Here is an 18,168-nt window from a genome sequence, read left to right on the forward strand (position 1 = left end):
TCTCTCTCTCTCTCTTTATATATATATATATATATATATATATATATATATATATATATATATATATCTTTCTTTCTTACTCTCCCCATCTCTCTCTCGTGTAATTTTTTTAAATAATCGATTATATTGCTCATCCAAAACCATTCGTAATCGAGTCGATCAGTCAAGTTTTCTAGGGCAATAAAAACGCATGTTTGATGAGTGCGGTAGTGAAAATGACAATAAAACGGAATAATATTTATTTTTTACTTTATCTTTATTTTTTATTTGTTTTTGTTATTGTTATTGTTGTTGTTGATTTTTTTTTTTGCTATGTTTTTTTTTTTTTTGCAAGCCCCATCCACCAAGGCAACATGGCAACACATTTTCAAGACACAACTACTTCCACTGCATATCATACCACTCTCTCCCCTTCGTCTTATTATCCTCTCACATAGGTTAACTATAAAAACAACAAAAAATTCTCCGAGGTTGTGTCATATATAGACCAGCTTAAGACATGTTAAAGCTCCATTTTACGACGATTTATAAATGACAATGTCTGTTGTCGATCGTGGGGAGAGCCAGAAGAGAAAAGAGGGAGGCTGAGGCTGATGCTGATGCCAGTGCCACCACTGATGCTGCTGCTGCTGCTGCTGCTGCTGTTTTGCCGTGTCTACAGACTGGGTCGTCGTTCGTAGATCGATGGTCGCCGGGCGGGGGAGCAATTTGGAGGCGAGTGGCCGTCCATTGAATCGTCCATGCATTATATGATTAGAGTGACAATACAATTTCCTTGGCGGTCCTTTTCTCGTGTCCTTTCTACACCCCCGGTGCCATTGACTTTGTTTTTGTATGTGGACTGTCGGTTTAATGCTCATCGCTTCCCGAAATGGCCTGGGGAATGGGGGAATGGGCAGAGGAAGTGAGTTAGAGAGGCTTGTGAGAGATGGGTAAAATAATACAATTAAGGGAAATATTATTGTGGGGATTAGATGGAATAATATAAGATGGTGATGATGGCTTATTTGAGAAATGGTGTGTTGAAGACATAATATGCTTTTGTATGAGGATGGAGTGACCAATGAGAGATGGGCGAAGAATTTATAAAATGCATGGTGCTATGAGTATTTTGGCGATTTCTAATGATGCATAAAGAGCACTGTGTTTTTTTTAAATTACGTTTCATGACTTGCATTGTTCTGCAGGCTTGCAATATAAAGACATTTAGTATTCAGAGATTGGATGGAGTGGGTCATGAGGATTCGATCGTTTGCCTCACAAACAAACAATTAAGGGAAATTTAATCAAGTTTTGTTATATTTACTCAAAAAGGGATTTCATTTTGCAAATATGACTAAATACACCTACGTAATAATCATTGTAAGGAACAATTCATACAAGCAAAGTATTTTGTCCTTGGGCAAACCTTTTCGAAACAAAATATCCCGCTTGCCCCAGGTGTGAATGAGTACCTGGACGTAGTTATTGATGGGTATTATAAGATTACTAGTACCGCGAAAGGGTACTAACTGACATTAACGATATGATTAGCCAGGGGAGAAGAGGGGGGGGGGGGGAGTTAAATCAAGCCTTGTCAACTATATTCAGATTGAAAAAAAATAGAAATACTCAACATAACTTCTGTATTATGGACGTATTGATAAGAACGTCTTCTTTCCATTGTCACAAAAGGAATATCTTTGCCATGCGCCATTCAATCCACGTTCGCAATTTTCTGTTGTTTTTTTGTTTGTTTCTGAAATGCCAACACGCCACTACTTCCGGTGTTTGGATAAACTAAGGATGGAACCCCCCCCCCCCCCCCACCTCAAAAATAAAATAAAATAAATAAAAGAATTCAATTCCTAATAGATTTGCGACATTTGACATCCTGTATGCTGTTTTTAATCCAACGAAGATATAAGACAATGTTAACATTTTCATTTTTTTCATCTCTTCCTGTTACAGATTTGTATAGAATGTTTATTTCTGATTACAGGAGAAAAACATCAGACATTTTTTTTTTTTACACTGTCGTAAGTTCTTTGTCGTTCAGCACCAACAAGTAAATTGTAAAGGCATAACGACGGTCTTCTCTTTACGAAGTTAATAATATACACGTGAGATAATATGGGAACTCTCTTACATGTAAAGTCTGAAACAATGCCTTCAACTCTGTTTTGAATAGATACAACAGAGGGCAGCCGCTATTTTTGAGCCGTTTTGGCATATGGGGAATGTTATTTAGAATGTAAACACACTTCCAGCCTGGATGGCGTGTTTATGGGGAGATGATTTGTTTATGTTTATTAGAAATTGTATCTAAATCACATTTTGATAATGTGCTTTTGTGTTGTGATAGCTTTATTCTATAATATGAGTCCCCCTTCTTTTTTTCATTTGTTGTTTTCTTGCATCGATAATTACACGGCAATTAAGCAGGAAATTTGTGGGGGATTTTTTCAATGTAGTGCTTACTTTACAAGTTACTGCATTGGTGCATAATAGATAGTTATATTTCAGTGAATGCAACAAAACATTCATAACCATATGTCAATACTTATGTTGTCATTTGATGAATTAAAAGAACTCAAATATATTAAGTGTGCTCGCAAATAAGACGAAGAAGCATTTAGCGCTCTTGGCAAATATTTGGCACCAAAATGATGTCAACATCGTTACACACGACTCCTAGCGTGCGTGGCAAAGCCATCGCGAGGTGCCAAACTCAATGATGTTTATGGCTCCCAAACGACCCGAGGGTCATCACAGAGGCATTCTCTCATCGCCGCTCAAGGCCATTATCGGAGATTTGGCCAATCTCACCATCCTGAGGTACTGGATCAACGCGTAATCATCACTCTCAGTGAATAAGGAAATCTGCAAAAAGTCATATATGGAATCCGCCGTAGTCATGAATTATGCACCAATTTATCCATTCGACGCCGTTCTTCACTCATCTTCTCTTCACTCGTTCGTCCTTTCCTGCCAACATCGCTTTTCTCACTCCATCATCTTTAAAATTAATTCTTCCTTTTTACAAACAAAAGAAGAAAAAAAAAAGAGACATTAAAAAGAATGATCCCCGATAGGTTCATTGCCAACATCCCACAAACATAACTTCCGATTCATATAATTGTAATTTGTATAACATGATATAACTCAAATTGGCCATTTTCAGATTAAATATAAAGTTATGTTGTCATTATTTTATAGTTGAAAACAACAAAGATAAGCGCTTATATAACCTATGTGAGTTGCAAGCGCTGTAAAACTCTGAATAACAAACAACAAATAAGTAAGACGAACCGTGTTAGATTAATAATATACCTTATATTTGAACTGCCTATTAATTTCGGCAATCCTCACTATCATAGATATCCGGATTTGCTCTTTATTGAACTTTTTATAAATGCGGAATTATCAATTTTCATCTCTGTGCCATTCCATTTGCTTGCATGATACTTGTTGATGACGGGTGTCTTCCTAGCCTTACCCGACTACTTTCATCCCAAATGTCTTCATCATCTCTCATTCTTTCATATCCATATCGGCTGTCTCATCATGATAATTCACTAGGATCGTTTTCATATCAGCTATTCTGCCGTACTCGGAAAAATAAAAAAACACGAATTAAAAATTTTGGCCAGAAAACTCGTCCTTCAAATATCGATCGATTAAAATGAATCTAATCTTGCCAATGACTCTCAAACTTGGGGCTTCCGTGAAGTACCAGGTTTGACATTTATCAATAAGATGAGGGTTATTTTAATCGATCGATATTTGAAGGACGAGTTTTCTGGCCAAAATTTTAAGTTCGTGTTTTTTTTGTTTTTTCAGAATACGGCAGTATGGAGATGATGACCGTGGTGATGATACGTATTATGATGATGTTGATGATAAAGCTGATGTGAAATGTGCGTGAATGCATGAATCTATCATCAGTTTTAGCCCCAAGATCGATATATTATTATATTGCTAATGCATAGAATAGAAGCAATAATCAGATCTATAAGTATTGGGCCGCGTATCAGAGCATAAATTTATGTGGTCTGTTGGTGTGATGCATTTTGATGGTGTTTGAAGTAAAATTATCGAAAATGTTATCAAACCATTGCCATCAACATAGGTAGGAGATCATATCATCATCATTACCAATCATTATCACAATCACCGTCAGTATCATTGTCGTCGTCGTCGTCGTCGTCGTCGTCGTTGTTGTCGCCGTCGTCATCTTATTATTATCACCATTCTCATTTTGACATTTATCATGTTCGCATTGAATGGCATTTGCAATTTTAAATTTTACGATTATAGATTTCGTAATCAACTTATACTTAATCATTACGGTATCAATATCATCGTCACTGCCACCGACATCATTTCCAAAAACATAGCCACAAAAATCATCACATCAAAATCTGTACCACCACCACCATTATCACCATCACCACCACCGCCATGTACAACACAACCATAATCGCCTCCACGGAATGAAACTTCCGGTCTTCTTGCCTTTCCTGGAAGTCCACAGGGACACTAAGAACGACCCATCTTCCACCCTAGTGACACTTCCAACCAAATGGCACCACAGAAGAACAGGGACACCAGTGTACTATCCTGGGCAATTCCAGCCCTAATCGTAACATCATCCTCCCATAGAGCCTTAGTCTGCCCCCGATAACACACGCCACACAGCCGCACATCGACAAAACACTTATTTCATTTTCACCAGAAAACTTTCACATCCTTTATCGACAGACTAGGATCACATGCCAAAACGTCTCATACCGGATACTGCAAAAATTTGTTTTGACAATTTGGAGATCATCTTATTCTATTAACATCAGAAGTTAAAGTTTTCTGATCATTATTTTTAAAAGCATGTTTTGCCAAGGTACCGCACACACGCTAATATTATTCGAAATTTCTACCCAATCAAAAATTGGAGCAAAGGACAATGTTCAATACAAAGAGGGGACTCAAAAGATTTTCCTTTTCAAAATCTTTAGCATGTTCTTTTTTAAAATAGAAAAAACCAGCAGCATCTGACATGTAATAACTAAATCTATGAATAAAAAATTCCACGAAACCAAAAATTAACTGCCCCTGAGATTAATTATTGACCACATTATTTTCTTTTCGACTTAGTATTAGTTTGTTGTTTTGTGGAATCGGTTTGGTAAATAAATGATACGGTGCAGTGGTCTAAGACCTTCCTCAAAACTACAAATACCTTTTTTTATTTTCAAAACCCAAGTGTACTGTCATGGCAGGGGGTTAACCAGTACTGCATTCATTGCTCACATATCTCGTTACATATCCGGAACAAGCACGCCTGAAAAAGACAGGCATCCTTCAATCCAATCACCCTCCCACCTAGTTTCCTAGATTAAGTTTTATTCTCACAGCAAATTATTGTTTGATCACTCAGATGAATCCAATCTTCACATAATTTATTATGTATTAATTTTATTTTCATTTGGAAAAATGTAAAAAACAAAAGGCGTAATAACTGGTTTAAAGAAATAATCTAAAACTATTTTTCCGTGTTCAAAACTGTTCATATATTCAACTATGGGAAATGGTTCCATCCATTAAATCTTGAGCTTTTTAACATAGCGCAATATCTACTAAATGTGCTCAAACCACTTAACAAAGTCTAGGTCTAAATTTAAGATTTTTCCATCTATTTCTTCAGAAATAAAAGAAACAACATCAAAGCATAACAAAAATACTATATCCTTCACACAATAATACAATGAAAGAGAAAAATATAAAGTTTGTAACAAATTTGAGGACTTTTACCGCAACCAAAACACTTTTCCCACATCTTACAGTGTCTTTGTAATCCGCAATCCAAGCCATTTCCCCACACGTCATCGTCAGACGTCCCAAACACAGAAATCTCCCCATGTCACGTGGTCTCATTTCCCTTCACCGTATACAATTCCAGACTGAACAGTAGGAATTCTTAATTGCTCTTACCTCATCCGTCCTGTTCTTCACTCGAAGGTCATCAGTATTTTGATGAATTTTAGACAGAAAATACTGTGTTTTGGACGAATTGGGTTGAATTTAGAGAGAATTCTGGGAAACGATCTCGGACGAGCCCCCCGCCAGTACGCAGTAATAACAGCGGTGAGCGATATCCCAGCCGAGCGGTTGTATGTAATTTGAGAACGGTGCCGAATGTTCGATTAGGTTTCAGCGATTTTAGAGCAGTAGGGCGCGGAATTATTATTGATGTTGTTATTTGTGTGAATGATTGGCTGGATGGATAGACGGATGGAAGAAATGAGGGATGGATGGAGGGAGGAATGAAAGAAGGGGTGACAGATCGATATTTGGAGATAGATCTTATTGCATGCATGAAAAAAATTAGTTAGTTGATGCTTGGTGATATAAATTCATTCAACCATCTGTCAGTTTGTCTTTACATCCACCGAGTTACTTATCTAGTTTCTTCATTAATTCAACGTTTTTACCCACACATCTATTCGTGCGTCTTTTCAACATTCCAACCATACATGCATCCATCTTGAGTAAAAACATTTATTCTTCCACTCTTCATTCATCTATCTATCCATTTTTCATTGATTCATTCGTTCAACCTTTATTCTTTCACTCAGTCCTTTTTCATTCATGTATTCCATATTTTTCATTCATCGCTAAATTATTTATTAGTCGATTCCTCTAAGCGTTCATTACCCATTAATTCATTCATCCATATATCTATCCACCCACCCATTCATCCATCTATCTATCCACCCACCCATTCATTCATCCATCTATCCACTCACCCATTCATTCATCCATTTATTCATTCATTAATTCCCGCGTCTATCCATCAATCGGATCCATTCGTCTATCGATCGTGAATCCAACCCCTGCATGTCACACCTACGGGCGTCTTCCGGGAGATGACATCCACGCTAACAGAGCCCTTAACACAACCAACAGCACGAGATGTCCGATCGGCTAATTCGATAATCTGGCTATGTCCTGCAATGTCCAGTTACCACGGCTGGAAGGTGATGGTCATTGCCACAGATAGAGAATGGTTATTTGATATTTCCGTGTCTGCCTATGAATCCATACAGTATATATTTTGTCTAGATGCATCAATATCCTCACCTCCCGACGAATTCTATTACACCGAAACATGTCCATAAAACAGTTTTTTTAGCCGAATTTTATAGCCATACACGATCCAAATCTTTTGTTTTCCCAAACAATTGACAACTCAAATTAAGAATGTTAACTATTTCAAAATAATGACACCATAAAGCTTAATTTTATCACATTTAATTGCGAGATTTTAGTTTTTATATTACATGAAGCTCTGTGATTAAAATTTGATGAGGTGACCAAATTCCCCACACTCATCAAATTGGCACATGATTTTAAGGAAGTTGTGGGTAGAGTTTGAATGAAAACGTGTTGCTTAGAGACCTTGACCTTCATGTCCTGTCCACTGTTTGATTGACAAGTACATTTTACACAGGCTGATACACATCGGAAATCGGCAATTACCAATTACGTACAGCCGTTATCCTGGATAAATTGTTTGCAATCAACGATCACAAAAGGCAGATAACATCAGATTGGGGTATTGGGCAACGCTGACGACCATCGACAAAACACATTTAGTGCACTTTGCCCAGGATGTTTTTACTCCAAATATCTTATCAATAAGATGACCCTCGACTTGTGAAAATATGGCAACCCTGAGACTTCATTCAGATTGATACGTTTTGACAAGTTGGAGTTCATCTAATCCGCTCGATTTTTGTTGATGTATAAATTTTCTGGCCAAAATAAAAAAGGAAGATTTTGTGATAGTGATTCAGAACGGACGGGCAGTATCGAGCGGCAACAGCTGTGGGGATTGTTACAATAATGGGTACATAACGTAATTCTATTGACTTGGCAGGTCCATTTGCACATTGGTATCATCGATCAGATATTAGTAGTAAACTTTACTTTCTTCATTGTAATCATATCTAAATTGCATTTTAAGTGTGTGTGTGTGTGTGTGTTATTTTAAAAACGTCTTTCACTGTTTCTATATTGTTTTTATTGATTTTTAATTAATTTTTGTTTTATTTAGTCCTTACACTTATATTCCTCACAATTAAACATTACCGTGATCTTCGATTAGAAAATTATTTTTCCACATGTTCATCTCTCACATCTTTATAAAAATAGAAAACAAAATAAATTGGGGCCAAGCGCTGGCACAAGATAGATATTTTAATAGGTGATTTGTTCTTCCACACACACACACACACACACACACACACACACACACACAGAGAGAGAGAGAGAGAGAGAGAGAGAGAGAGAGAGAACCACATTATTATATATACCTAACATAATCTGTATTCGATTATATCGCTCCATATATAAATAACACTTACAACAATCAGGTCATAAACAAATCACCAAGCATGCAGAGATTTTCCGTATTTTAGTTATCATTAGTATTTTAGTTAAAAAGAAAAAAAAAGACTTCATAATTTGTATTTATCCCTGCTAACCAAAACAGTTCTATGCATCTGGCACTGTTTATCTCTCTCTCTCTCTCTCTCTCTCTCTCTCTCTCTCTCTCTCTCTCTCTCTCTCTGGAGAAACAAATGATGATGCCGCTTATTAACAACTTGATTATCCTCAATTTGGTATACAAACAGGGTTTCCGTAAGAGGGAAAATAAATTATCATTTACACCGGAAGCAATGGTTATATTATATAGTTGCGCATATATACATTTTATAGTAATACGTATTACAGAGATTAACACGGTCCGTTCTACAACAGGCAAAGTACACTCCGCTGTTCACTGACAAAATGCCGTCTTAAAATTTATCTACTAGAAAATTACTTCTCTATTGACTGAAAGATTGAAAAAAAGTTAAACTCATGATCTTTCAAGAGAAGAATATTCTGTTTAATGAATGATAAAGCTCAAATTTTTTCCTGAACAAAATGTAAAAAGATGTATCGGTTTAAATATTCTTTTAGGACAAGTTTTGGGTCTTTTTAATCCATCGATAAGCCAAAGTTTATCTGGCCAGAATAGAGAAATAATAATAAATTTTGGTTATTTGGGTGTCAATTTCAATCTTTCGATATGGCATTGTGAAGTAAAACGTCACAAACAGGCGTATTGGCACTTTTCTACTGGGTGAAACCATCCAGTCTCCTGGTCTCTCAGTCTCAGTCTGTCTCAGTCAAATCCAAACCAAACAGGATTCAGCGTGAGAAAAAACAGGGCGGCGATCGTTAAGGATTTGTTTACTCTGTCATTGGATATGACCTATACTCTCGGCTAGATAACGGTCACCTCAATGGTAAGTCAACAGCATTTCCGCCAATTTCTTCACTGGAAGGGCAAATCAAACAGGAATTACGCTGGGCCCACAGAACTCTGTGGCTGGGCCCTAAACAAGACTTGTATATAAAACTAAAGCGTCGCCACTTCATTTTATATCATTGGGGCAAACAAACGTGTTTAATTATAGTCTGGTATAATGTCATAGGTCGCGTAGACCGCACATTTATTTAGATATAAAATTATGATTCTGATAATTGGTAGATTAAAGTAACAAGTCTGTGAATTTGGCACTTGATATTAGTTTTCGTTTGAGGAGTAAATGACTAAATTGTTTATAAATAGAAACTCCCCCTTTTTAAAAATAAAAGTTAAAGTCATACTAAGCTGCTAGAGGCTATGGACTGTAAAAAGTAATAAACAAAGAAAAAAATACCAAACACGGAATGTTTCGGGCTCAAATCCCTTCTTAAGCCAATAAACAAAAACAACAACAACAACAACAACAAAAGCCCCCAGTAAAAACATAAATACCATACTGAAAAAAAAAAACCTAGATCGACAACAGAGAAATATTTGGTATAAACGGTGTGTGTCATCATTGACCAAGCACCGATTGTGTATTATGATAATAAGGCTGTGGCCACTTTAGAATATAATATTGTCTTACCTGGGAAATTCCCACATTAGTTTTAAGAGGACATGCTTTCCTTTATGTACCACCCTTTTTTTAACATTGTGAGGGGATAGGCAGAAAACGGTAAGGGCTGCCTGAAGCCGGTGATCGTAAAATACTAACGAAAGAGTGAAAATGGAAAGGCTTCGTATGGGAACAAAACAGACAATGGACGTTTCGGGTACAAACGGTTTGTACCCGAAACGTCCATTGTCTGTTTTGTTCCCATACGAAGCCTTTCCATTTTCACTCTTTCGTTAGTGAGGGGATAGGAGAGGGAGAAGAGAGAGAGAGGAGAGAGAGAAGAGAGAGAGAGGAAGAGAGAAAGGAGGGGGGGAGGAGAGAGGAGAGAGTGAAGAGAGAGAGAGAGGGGGGGGGGAAGAGAGAAAGGGTGGGGGGGGGGGCGAGCAGGAGAGTGAGTGAGAGAGAAAGAGACGAATAAACATACAGGCAGAGAGAGAGAGAGAGAGAGAGAGAGAGATAGATAGATAGATAGATAGATAGATAGATAGATAGATAGATAGAGAGAGAGAGAGAGAGAGAGAGAGAGAGAGAGCGAGTGTGTGTGTCCACCATGGAAAAGGAGAAAGAGAAAAGAGGAGTAGGAAAAGATAGAGACAGAGAGAGAAACACGCACACACACACACACACATACACACACACACAGAAAGAGAGAGAGAGAGAGAGAGAGAGTCGAAAGAATGAGACAGACACATGACATACACACACACACACACACAGAGAGAGAGAGAGAGAGAGAGAGAGAGAGAGAGAGAGAGTCGAAAGAAAGAGACAGACACATGACATACACACACACACACACACACACACAGAGAGAGAGAGAGAGAGAGAGAGAGAGAGAGAGAGAGAGAGAGAGAGAGAGCGTGTGTTTCCGCCTGAGGCCGTGTTTGGGTTGATTGATGACCCAGCCCACTGTGATTGACAGGACTGGCCATTTCGCCCACTGCTAGGAAGTCATCGGGCCAGAAGGAAGAAGAACGAAGATGGCGATAGAGATGCAGGCATTCCTCACCCCGCCATCTTCACACTCCCCCCTCCCCCCCTCTCCAAACCACCATTTTCATTATTTCCTTTTTATTGTTGTAGCAGTTGTTGTTGTTGTTGTTGTTGCAGTTGCTGTTGTTACTTCGTCTTTTGGTTGGTGTCTTAGTGTTTGATTGGTAATTTTGGTAATTTTTAGAATGTCACCGTTTCTTTCTTTTTCTACTTTTCCTGTCGTGAACTGATAGGTGAAGATCTTGACTCGTATACCTATGATGTTCGCATGGGTTTACGATCCGATAGTGATGTCGTTTCTTCTTCTCTTTACTAGCCTATCCTGCTTCTTTGGTTTGTGATTGTATTTTTGACAGGGGATATTTTTTTTTCTGTAAATCTTCTGCCTGTTTGTTCTTGGTTATTTATAATTTAGCTTATGATATCTTTAGGTTATGATTTTGATTTACATTTGTACTATTTTTGTTAGATTGCTTGTTTTTTTTTGTTTCAGCGGTCTCTCATATAACCTCAATTGTGTTGGAAGAGACCTAAAGCAACAAAAAAAAAAAAAAAAAAAAACAGAACCGTGGAAGCAACTCATGCCCCTTCGCTCTATCCCCTACTTTACGGGTGCCATACAAAACAGAAAAAAAATCAATCTTATTCCAGTCTGACGTAATAATCACATCGTTACCACCGTAATAAAAATAGGTTAGAAAAGATAAGAGAGAAACAAACCTAAACTCACATGCACATGTAAATTCCCAACCTCACACAAGCATTGAGAAAAAAAAAAGATAGTAAAATTGCAATAACAAATTTTGATAGATTAATCAAAGAAAGACTAAAGAAAAGAAAAGAACTAAAAAAAAAGAAAAGAACTACAAATAGGTATACATCCCGTAATAGGAAAAACAAGGTGGAAGATGTAGGGTTTTTTTAAAAATCAATAGTTCTTTGCTATGGGATTTTTTTACTCGTAAATTGTCTTAACTTTTCGCAGTAGGTGTTCAGCTTTTATGAGCACACACCTAAGCTTTCGATTAGTTTCGTAGTAATGTGAAGATATCAGATTTTTAACTCTTGTATATACAGGGATCATGAACTTGTTTCTTTTCTCTGGTTCTGTCATTAGTTTCGTAATTTGCATAGCTTCACTGACTTAACGATACAGCGAGAATGCCAATGCGGTGTTTATTATGACGAGGACTTTGGTGGGAAGTATACGTTCCGAGAAAACCAGGCAGCGAGGTTGAGTTCTTGCTTTGGAGAACCGAATCAAAACATGTAACTTGTAACCGACTCTTTTGAGTCGTTGAAAAAAAGATTGTTGTTTTAACTCTGTTGTTACTACATACGTTAAACCGGGCGATTCATTCATAAATGGCAGTATTGTACCTTGTTTTTTAATGGAATATGCTGGAATTAGCATTGGATTCACGACGCGTGCAACATGAATGTGACAAAAACAAACAAACAAACAAAACAAAACAAAAAACATACAATATTGTACACCTTGATTATGACCTTACCGTTACGATCTGGTAAGCATGTAGCGGCATCGTCATCGTCATCATCATCAACACAACACTATCATCATCAACACAAGCATCATAGGTGGTCGCTTTTCGATGACTTTATCCAATCTAAGGCATGTTTTTCGCATCTTACCGCACATAAAAATTGGTCTTCCTTTTCTTTTTATTTTTTTCTATCCACCTTTCATTTATCCATGATACATTTTCATTGCAGTAGACCTCCAAAACCAACATTTAATTTAACCTTATTTCATACATAATGCATACAAAACGCAAACACGCGACTGCCTTGGGCAATTTGTAGACGGAGGAGAGTGAACTGTCTCTGATTCTGGCACGATAAGGTGTTAATATTCGCTACTCTAACATAAGCCATGCAAGAATTTATCCTATTAAATTATCTGAGGTTGTAGTTTACAAATTGTTGTTGTATTTGACAACCAGTGTTGATTCCAATTTGATTGTGTGTTTGTGTCATTTTATTTTATGAACATATGGATTTTTTTCAATCGTATTCGGTACTCCCAATTGGTTGAATTTTAATTAAAGTATTATTCGACGTAAATAGCGGGAAGAACGTATCCTACAATATAGTAAAATATGAAATAAAATAAACTGGCTCTAAGAGGTAGCTTTTTTATTATTTTTAAAATTAGAGCAGAGTCTTCCAGCAAGGAACGAATCGTGTATTTTATAACAATTATTCGTTTTATTAAGATCGGAATTGATCTTAATTTTAAATTTCGTCTACTTTTGCATATAACATCACACTTCACATACGCATATTAAAAGAAACCATTTAATTCCAAGAACACAAAAGACATCAAAGCCTTCCACCTCGTTTTATTTTCAGTTTCTTTGGAAATTCAAGGGAGGGATACCTCCCGCCGATTGTTAACACGGAACTTACGACGTCGTTTTGTCGTTTGAGAAGAGCAATCTGGGAATCAGCACGACGTATGCCTTCAGGCTATTCCCAACCACACTTGAAAAAGAACCCACATTTTCTTGAGGTCTAGTTTTGATATCGGCGGATACTATAAAATCCGAACCCGCATTGAAAAAGCAATGTGTTTCATTGATAGGGTCGGGTATTGTAAGAAAATCAAGGGAATCCAGAATTATTTGAAATATTTGCCCGGAATTGTTTTGCTCTGTTGGACTCATTAGCCAAGTCAAGTGATCCTTAAGGAATGAATCTAAAGGTAGTTGCCCATTGACGGCAACACGGCTTGCCGCAAGGAGATCGTCGGCCGTCAGAAAGTCGTGTTTTGATAAGGAAATAAGGGGGTGAAAAAAAGTTTCAAAAAAGAAATGAACGGATGGCGATTAGGATGATTGTGATATCCCGTCGCTGTGTCAACAACACAATCAAAACATTTGACAGTGAAGTGATCTGTGTGTTACAGCCCAATACACATCGTCAGAACACGCATGTTGCCTGTCTAAAATACTTGATTGATTACTCTATGAGCCTGTCAAAATATGCCCCCCCCCTCCTCCTATTTTTCTGTCTTCAAATCGTTTTCAGCGATAAATTTAATATGATATATTTAGATAATCAAGGCATTCATGTTACTCAATGCGGTGTCGAACTTGTTATTTTCGTCCAGTTGTCCTTTTGTTTGTATTTCTGTTTGCCAATGATGCAATTCTATAATATTGTCAAAACTTTTAAATGGCGCTCTCACTTTTATATTTCACATAAATAATTCTGAAATCTCATAACTCTTTCGTCTTCTGCGAGGTTTGGAGAAATCAATTCGTTAAGATCTCTTGCTCATGCTCATGCTCACACATTCTCAGAACGTTTCGACATGCGTCAATTTTATGAACATTTTTATCCAAAGTGGTTAGTCATATACAATAAGTTATAGGTTAAGATTATATCTTTATCGCAGTTTTATCAAATTGATTGAATTTGAATGTTTCCAATTTCAAATTCATTAAATCAATATAAATGATTTTAATCAATATTCAATGTTTATTTTTTTTCATTCCAGGTGACGGCTTAGATAACAGCGTGGGTTCAGGTGATGGTACAGCAGACGAGGATGATGATCGGGGGAGTAAACGGAATAAAAAACGTGGGATATTTCCTAAAGTAGCTACAAACATCATGAGGGCATGGTTATTTCAGCATTTATCGGTGAGTAAAATCCTCTGTATTTCAGTAGTAAACCCTCTGGCTCAGAGGACCACTGCATGTGTATGACGCCACGTCAAAGAGAGATCCAGAAAACGTATGGACAAATGGGCGATTTTTTATAAACCAGTAGAATGTTTTATAGTTGACCGAGCTTAATGTGAATGAATATCTGATTATAGCCTATGACGCTTATCGTGAGAGTAAATCAAAGGACATCAGGTGATCAATTTCGACTGTCAATTCACGTCCGACTGTCAATAGGACTGGATGTGTCTTATTTTGAATTTGGTTTTGCATGCCTTGTTTGGTTGAATGTTTCGATTTTGATCAAATTCTGAGCTTTGAAAGTTGCAATCGATTGTCAATCGTTTTGAGCCCCCTGTAATTTAATTCATATGAATAACCAACCCCTTAGACGATATATTCTGTATTACGCATCTGTTGAATCTTCAGGTAAAGTAAATCCACCTATGTAATTGGAACTTCTTTGTTCTTGTCTTTCTTGCCCTCATATCTCCAAATAATTAAACACAACCGTCTAATCACTGTAACAACAATGATAAAACACGGTGGAAAAATCTACAACCCTCGCATACTCACTCTCTGCCCCTTGAACTATATTTTGATTTCCATTGCGCTAATCTAAACCGTTATCCATCCGCCGAAGCTATAATAATAACGTTACAAAGAAGCCATTGAAGGACCCCTATGAAGTGAAGACGGCAAAAACCTCATCTCATCTTTGCACGGGGCCAAATCGCATCAGACAGGTGGAAATCTCACGGGCTTGATTAGTCTCCTGGAAACTCCAAACACGTAACTGGCCTCAATGCTCGAGATGGCTTCATATCCTAGCGTCTATTTTCCTCTTTAATTCATTTATTCATTCTCTTTAAATGATGTGTTCATCAAAGTAAAGACGTTTGTATTTTTTTTTTTTTTTTTTGATCATGATTCAATATGAAACCATAGTATTATTATTATTATTATTATTATTATTATTATTATTATTATTATTATTATATTATTATTATTATTATTATTATTATTATTATTATTATTATTATTATTACATGTAATATTTAGAGGCTCTCATCAAATTTACAAGAAAACCTTTTTTTTTTTGTGTGTGTGAACTGGCAGATTGATGTTAGTTTCTCAATTTTGAAAAGAAAGATTGCCTTTTGAAACGACTAGATTATATACATTTCAAAGTCCTGTTCAATCCCTTAGAAGTGGACTTTAAATAAAATTCTTAAAACATTTGAAAAAAAAATCGTAAGTTTTCGAGAATATGGTCATCTTTCATTTCTTATTACAGTTTATAGTCAGTGATGCTATTGCCATTAATTTCTGTTATAATGGGCTTCGTTCTTTACGGAATTGGGGTGTGGTGGAGGAGGATGCATTGGCACAGTATTCGTGATTTTCGAGATTTTTACCACACATGTCATTTGAAACGAGCCCTGAACTTCGAGCATTAAAAATACATAATAGGGCCTAATAGCCTTCAATCCAGAATATAAAACCCCAAGCCATTGTTGCATGATAATACATATCTTCAAAGGTATCTAAGCATTATCTTCATTTTTTCATGTAACTCGCTCTTAAAGCTTATTATATCACAATCAAAGAAACTTAAACTGTAACCCAATTAAATTCCGTATCAACCAAATTCTTCCATTACATTGTATATCTCCCACGTGCTGATATCCAACTGTTGAAAGAAAAATCTTTAATTCAAGATATCTTATGAAATGAAACGGATAGAACCTGCCGTGGTGCCGTGATAAAATTAAAGCTTTCGTGAAATTTAGGTAATTATCTTCTCAAAGTTTACGTGCACGCGAGGAATCATCATCTGGGTGTGCATGATGAATTCCTTGATCTTCTCCATACTCTATCAAAACACAAACAACCAAAGTCAACACCGATAAAGACGAGCCGCGGAGGTATTGAGATCTCACAACATCACAACGAGTCGCATGCGAGAATGTATCTTTGTATCGCAATATCATTCCCCGATTCTATTCCATCCCCCCAAGAAATAAATTGGAAAATTAGAATCTCGGGAAGCAAAGGATAAGAACGGGAGAATCCGAATTTCGAACCAAAGCAGAAGCCGGTGACTGCGAGTTGCCACATAGCGTTTTGGAATCCATTCTTAGTTTGATAATGAGAAATGTCCGATTTGAGTGACAGTCCGGGTTTCCCTGTCTTAAGATGGGTGTTAGTTTTAGGGCTTTATCAGCTCCCGACAGAGTCTTTGCCTCTGAGAATCCCACGGAATCCTCTGACAGGCAACCAACTACCCGAGCTACCCGTCGACTAGGGTTAGGCGGAGAATATGGATTGAGGTCTAGGTTGGGGGAGATAGGAAATTTAGCCTTTTATCCGGTTATAACCAAGTCAAATGAGACTGAAACTAACAAAAAATTGAAAAGAAAAAGGTCCGGGGTGGAAACGTGAGGGGACTCTTATCAAATTAAAATTTGCAACTCACGAACATACATACGTTTCAGTAAAGAACAGTGTGGTGCTGCCTGGAGCTTAGAAACGTAACAATTACTAGCAAACTGGTTTAATGAAAAGATTTCAATGAATAACGATATAAGATAAAACTGTTTCAGACCATTGTCAGCAAAACAAAGAATTAACACAAACAAAAAAAATTAAGTTAAAAAAAATATTAATCAAAATCAAACCATCCTAATTATGTTCTGATACATAGGGAAAATGCAAACATTACCATTTCATTTGTTTCGTTACATCTCAACTAACTGGCAGGACGTGAACAGTTCATTCAATAAATGAATCACACTTCGTACTTTCAGTTCAAACCCTGATCGTAAAAATATGTTTGTTGCATTCGCTTTAATATCTGAAAAGAAATATGCCCTATATCTTACACAAGTGTTTTCTCCCAAATTAGTAAGTGTGGTGTTTTAAAACATATTCATTCTAACGATAGGCTTCGTAATTTCAGGGGGGGGGGGGGGGGGGGGGGGGTAACAAAAAAACAAAACAAAAATAAAACACATAAAAAAAACACACAAAAAAGCACACCAAAAAACAACAAAAGACAAAATAGGATTAAAAAGAATCCACCCTTTAGCTACTTGCTCTCTCAGTTCGAAGGCGTGATAACTCACACTGAACTGCGTGCATGATGGCGATACTGCCGGTTTTCATTACGGACTAAATGCTCATTTTTGCTTGATTGGGTTTTGATGAAGTACGCTCACAAAGGCCAGTAGCGAGAGCCGTGGATTTGGAGTGAACATCACGCCGTAGTGCTCCTGGTTCCCACTCCATCTCATCAGGCTACATATCTATGGCACGTGATGTGCCTTCTATCAGAGCTCTTTTATAGATAATTTCGCTTTCAATACTTCTTAGTTCATTCTTTGCATCACAATCATCCGATTTCTAAGGTTATCCTGAATCCATTTCATATATTTATGTATTGGTCATCAACACCTCTTTGGTG

The 18,168-nt window shown here is 37.0% G+C and overlaps 1 protein-coding gene across 2 annotated transcripts in view; it reads left to right on the forward strand.

Annotated features, from left to right (window-relative positions):
* LOC144973256 (homeobox protein Meis1-like) overlaps window positions 1-18,168 on the forward strand; it is a 224,562-nt gene that overhangs the window by 153,221 nt on the left and 53,173 nt on the right. For both annotated transcript variants that reach the window (XM_078915489.1, XM_078915500.1), the window contains exon 10: window positions 14,533-14,678. In XM_078915489.1, coding sequence (XP_078771615.1) covers window positions 14,533-14,678 — 146 coding nt within the window. The remainder of the gene's footprint in view (window positions 1-14,532; window positions 14,679-18,168) is intronic.

Source organism: Berghia stephanieae, chromosome 1, assembly GCF_034508935.2.
Source record: "Berghia stephanieae isolate SIO BIC M18660-M18661 chromosome 1, UCSD_Bste_1.3, whole genome shotgun sequence".
Taxonomy (NCBI): Eukaryota; Metazoa; Mollusca; class Gastropoda; order Nudibranchia; family Aeolidiidae; genus Berghia; species Berghia stephanieae.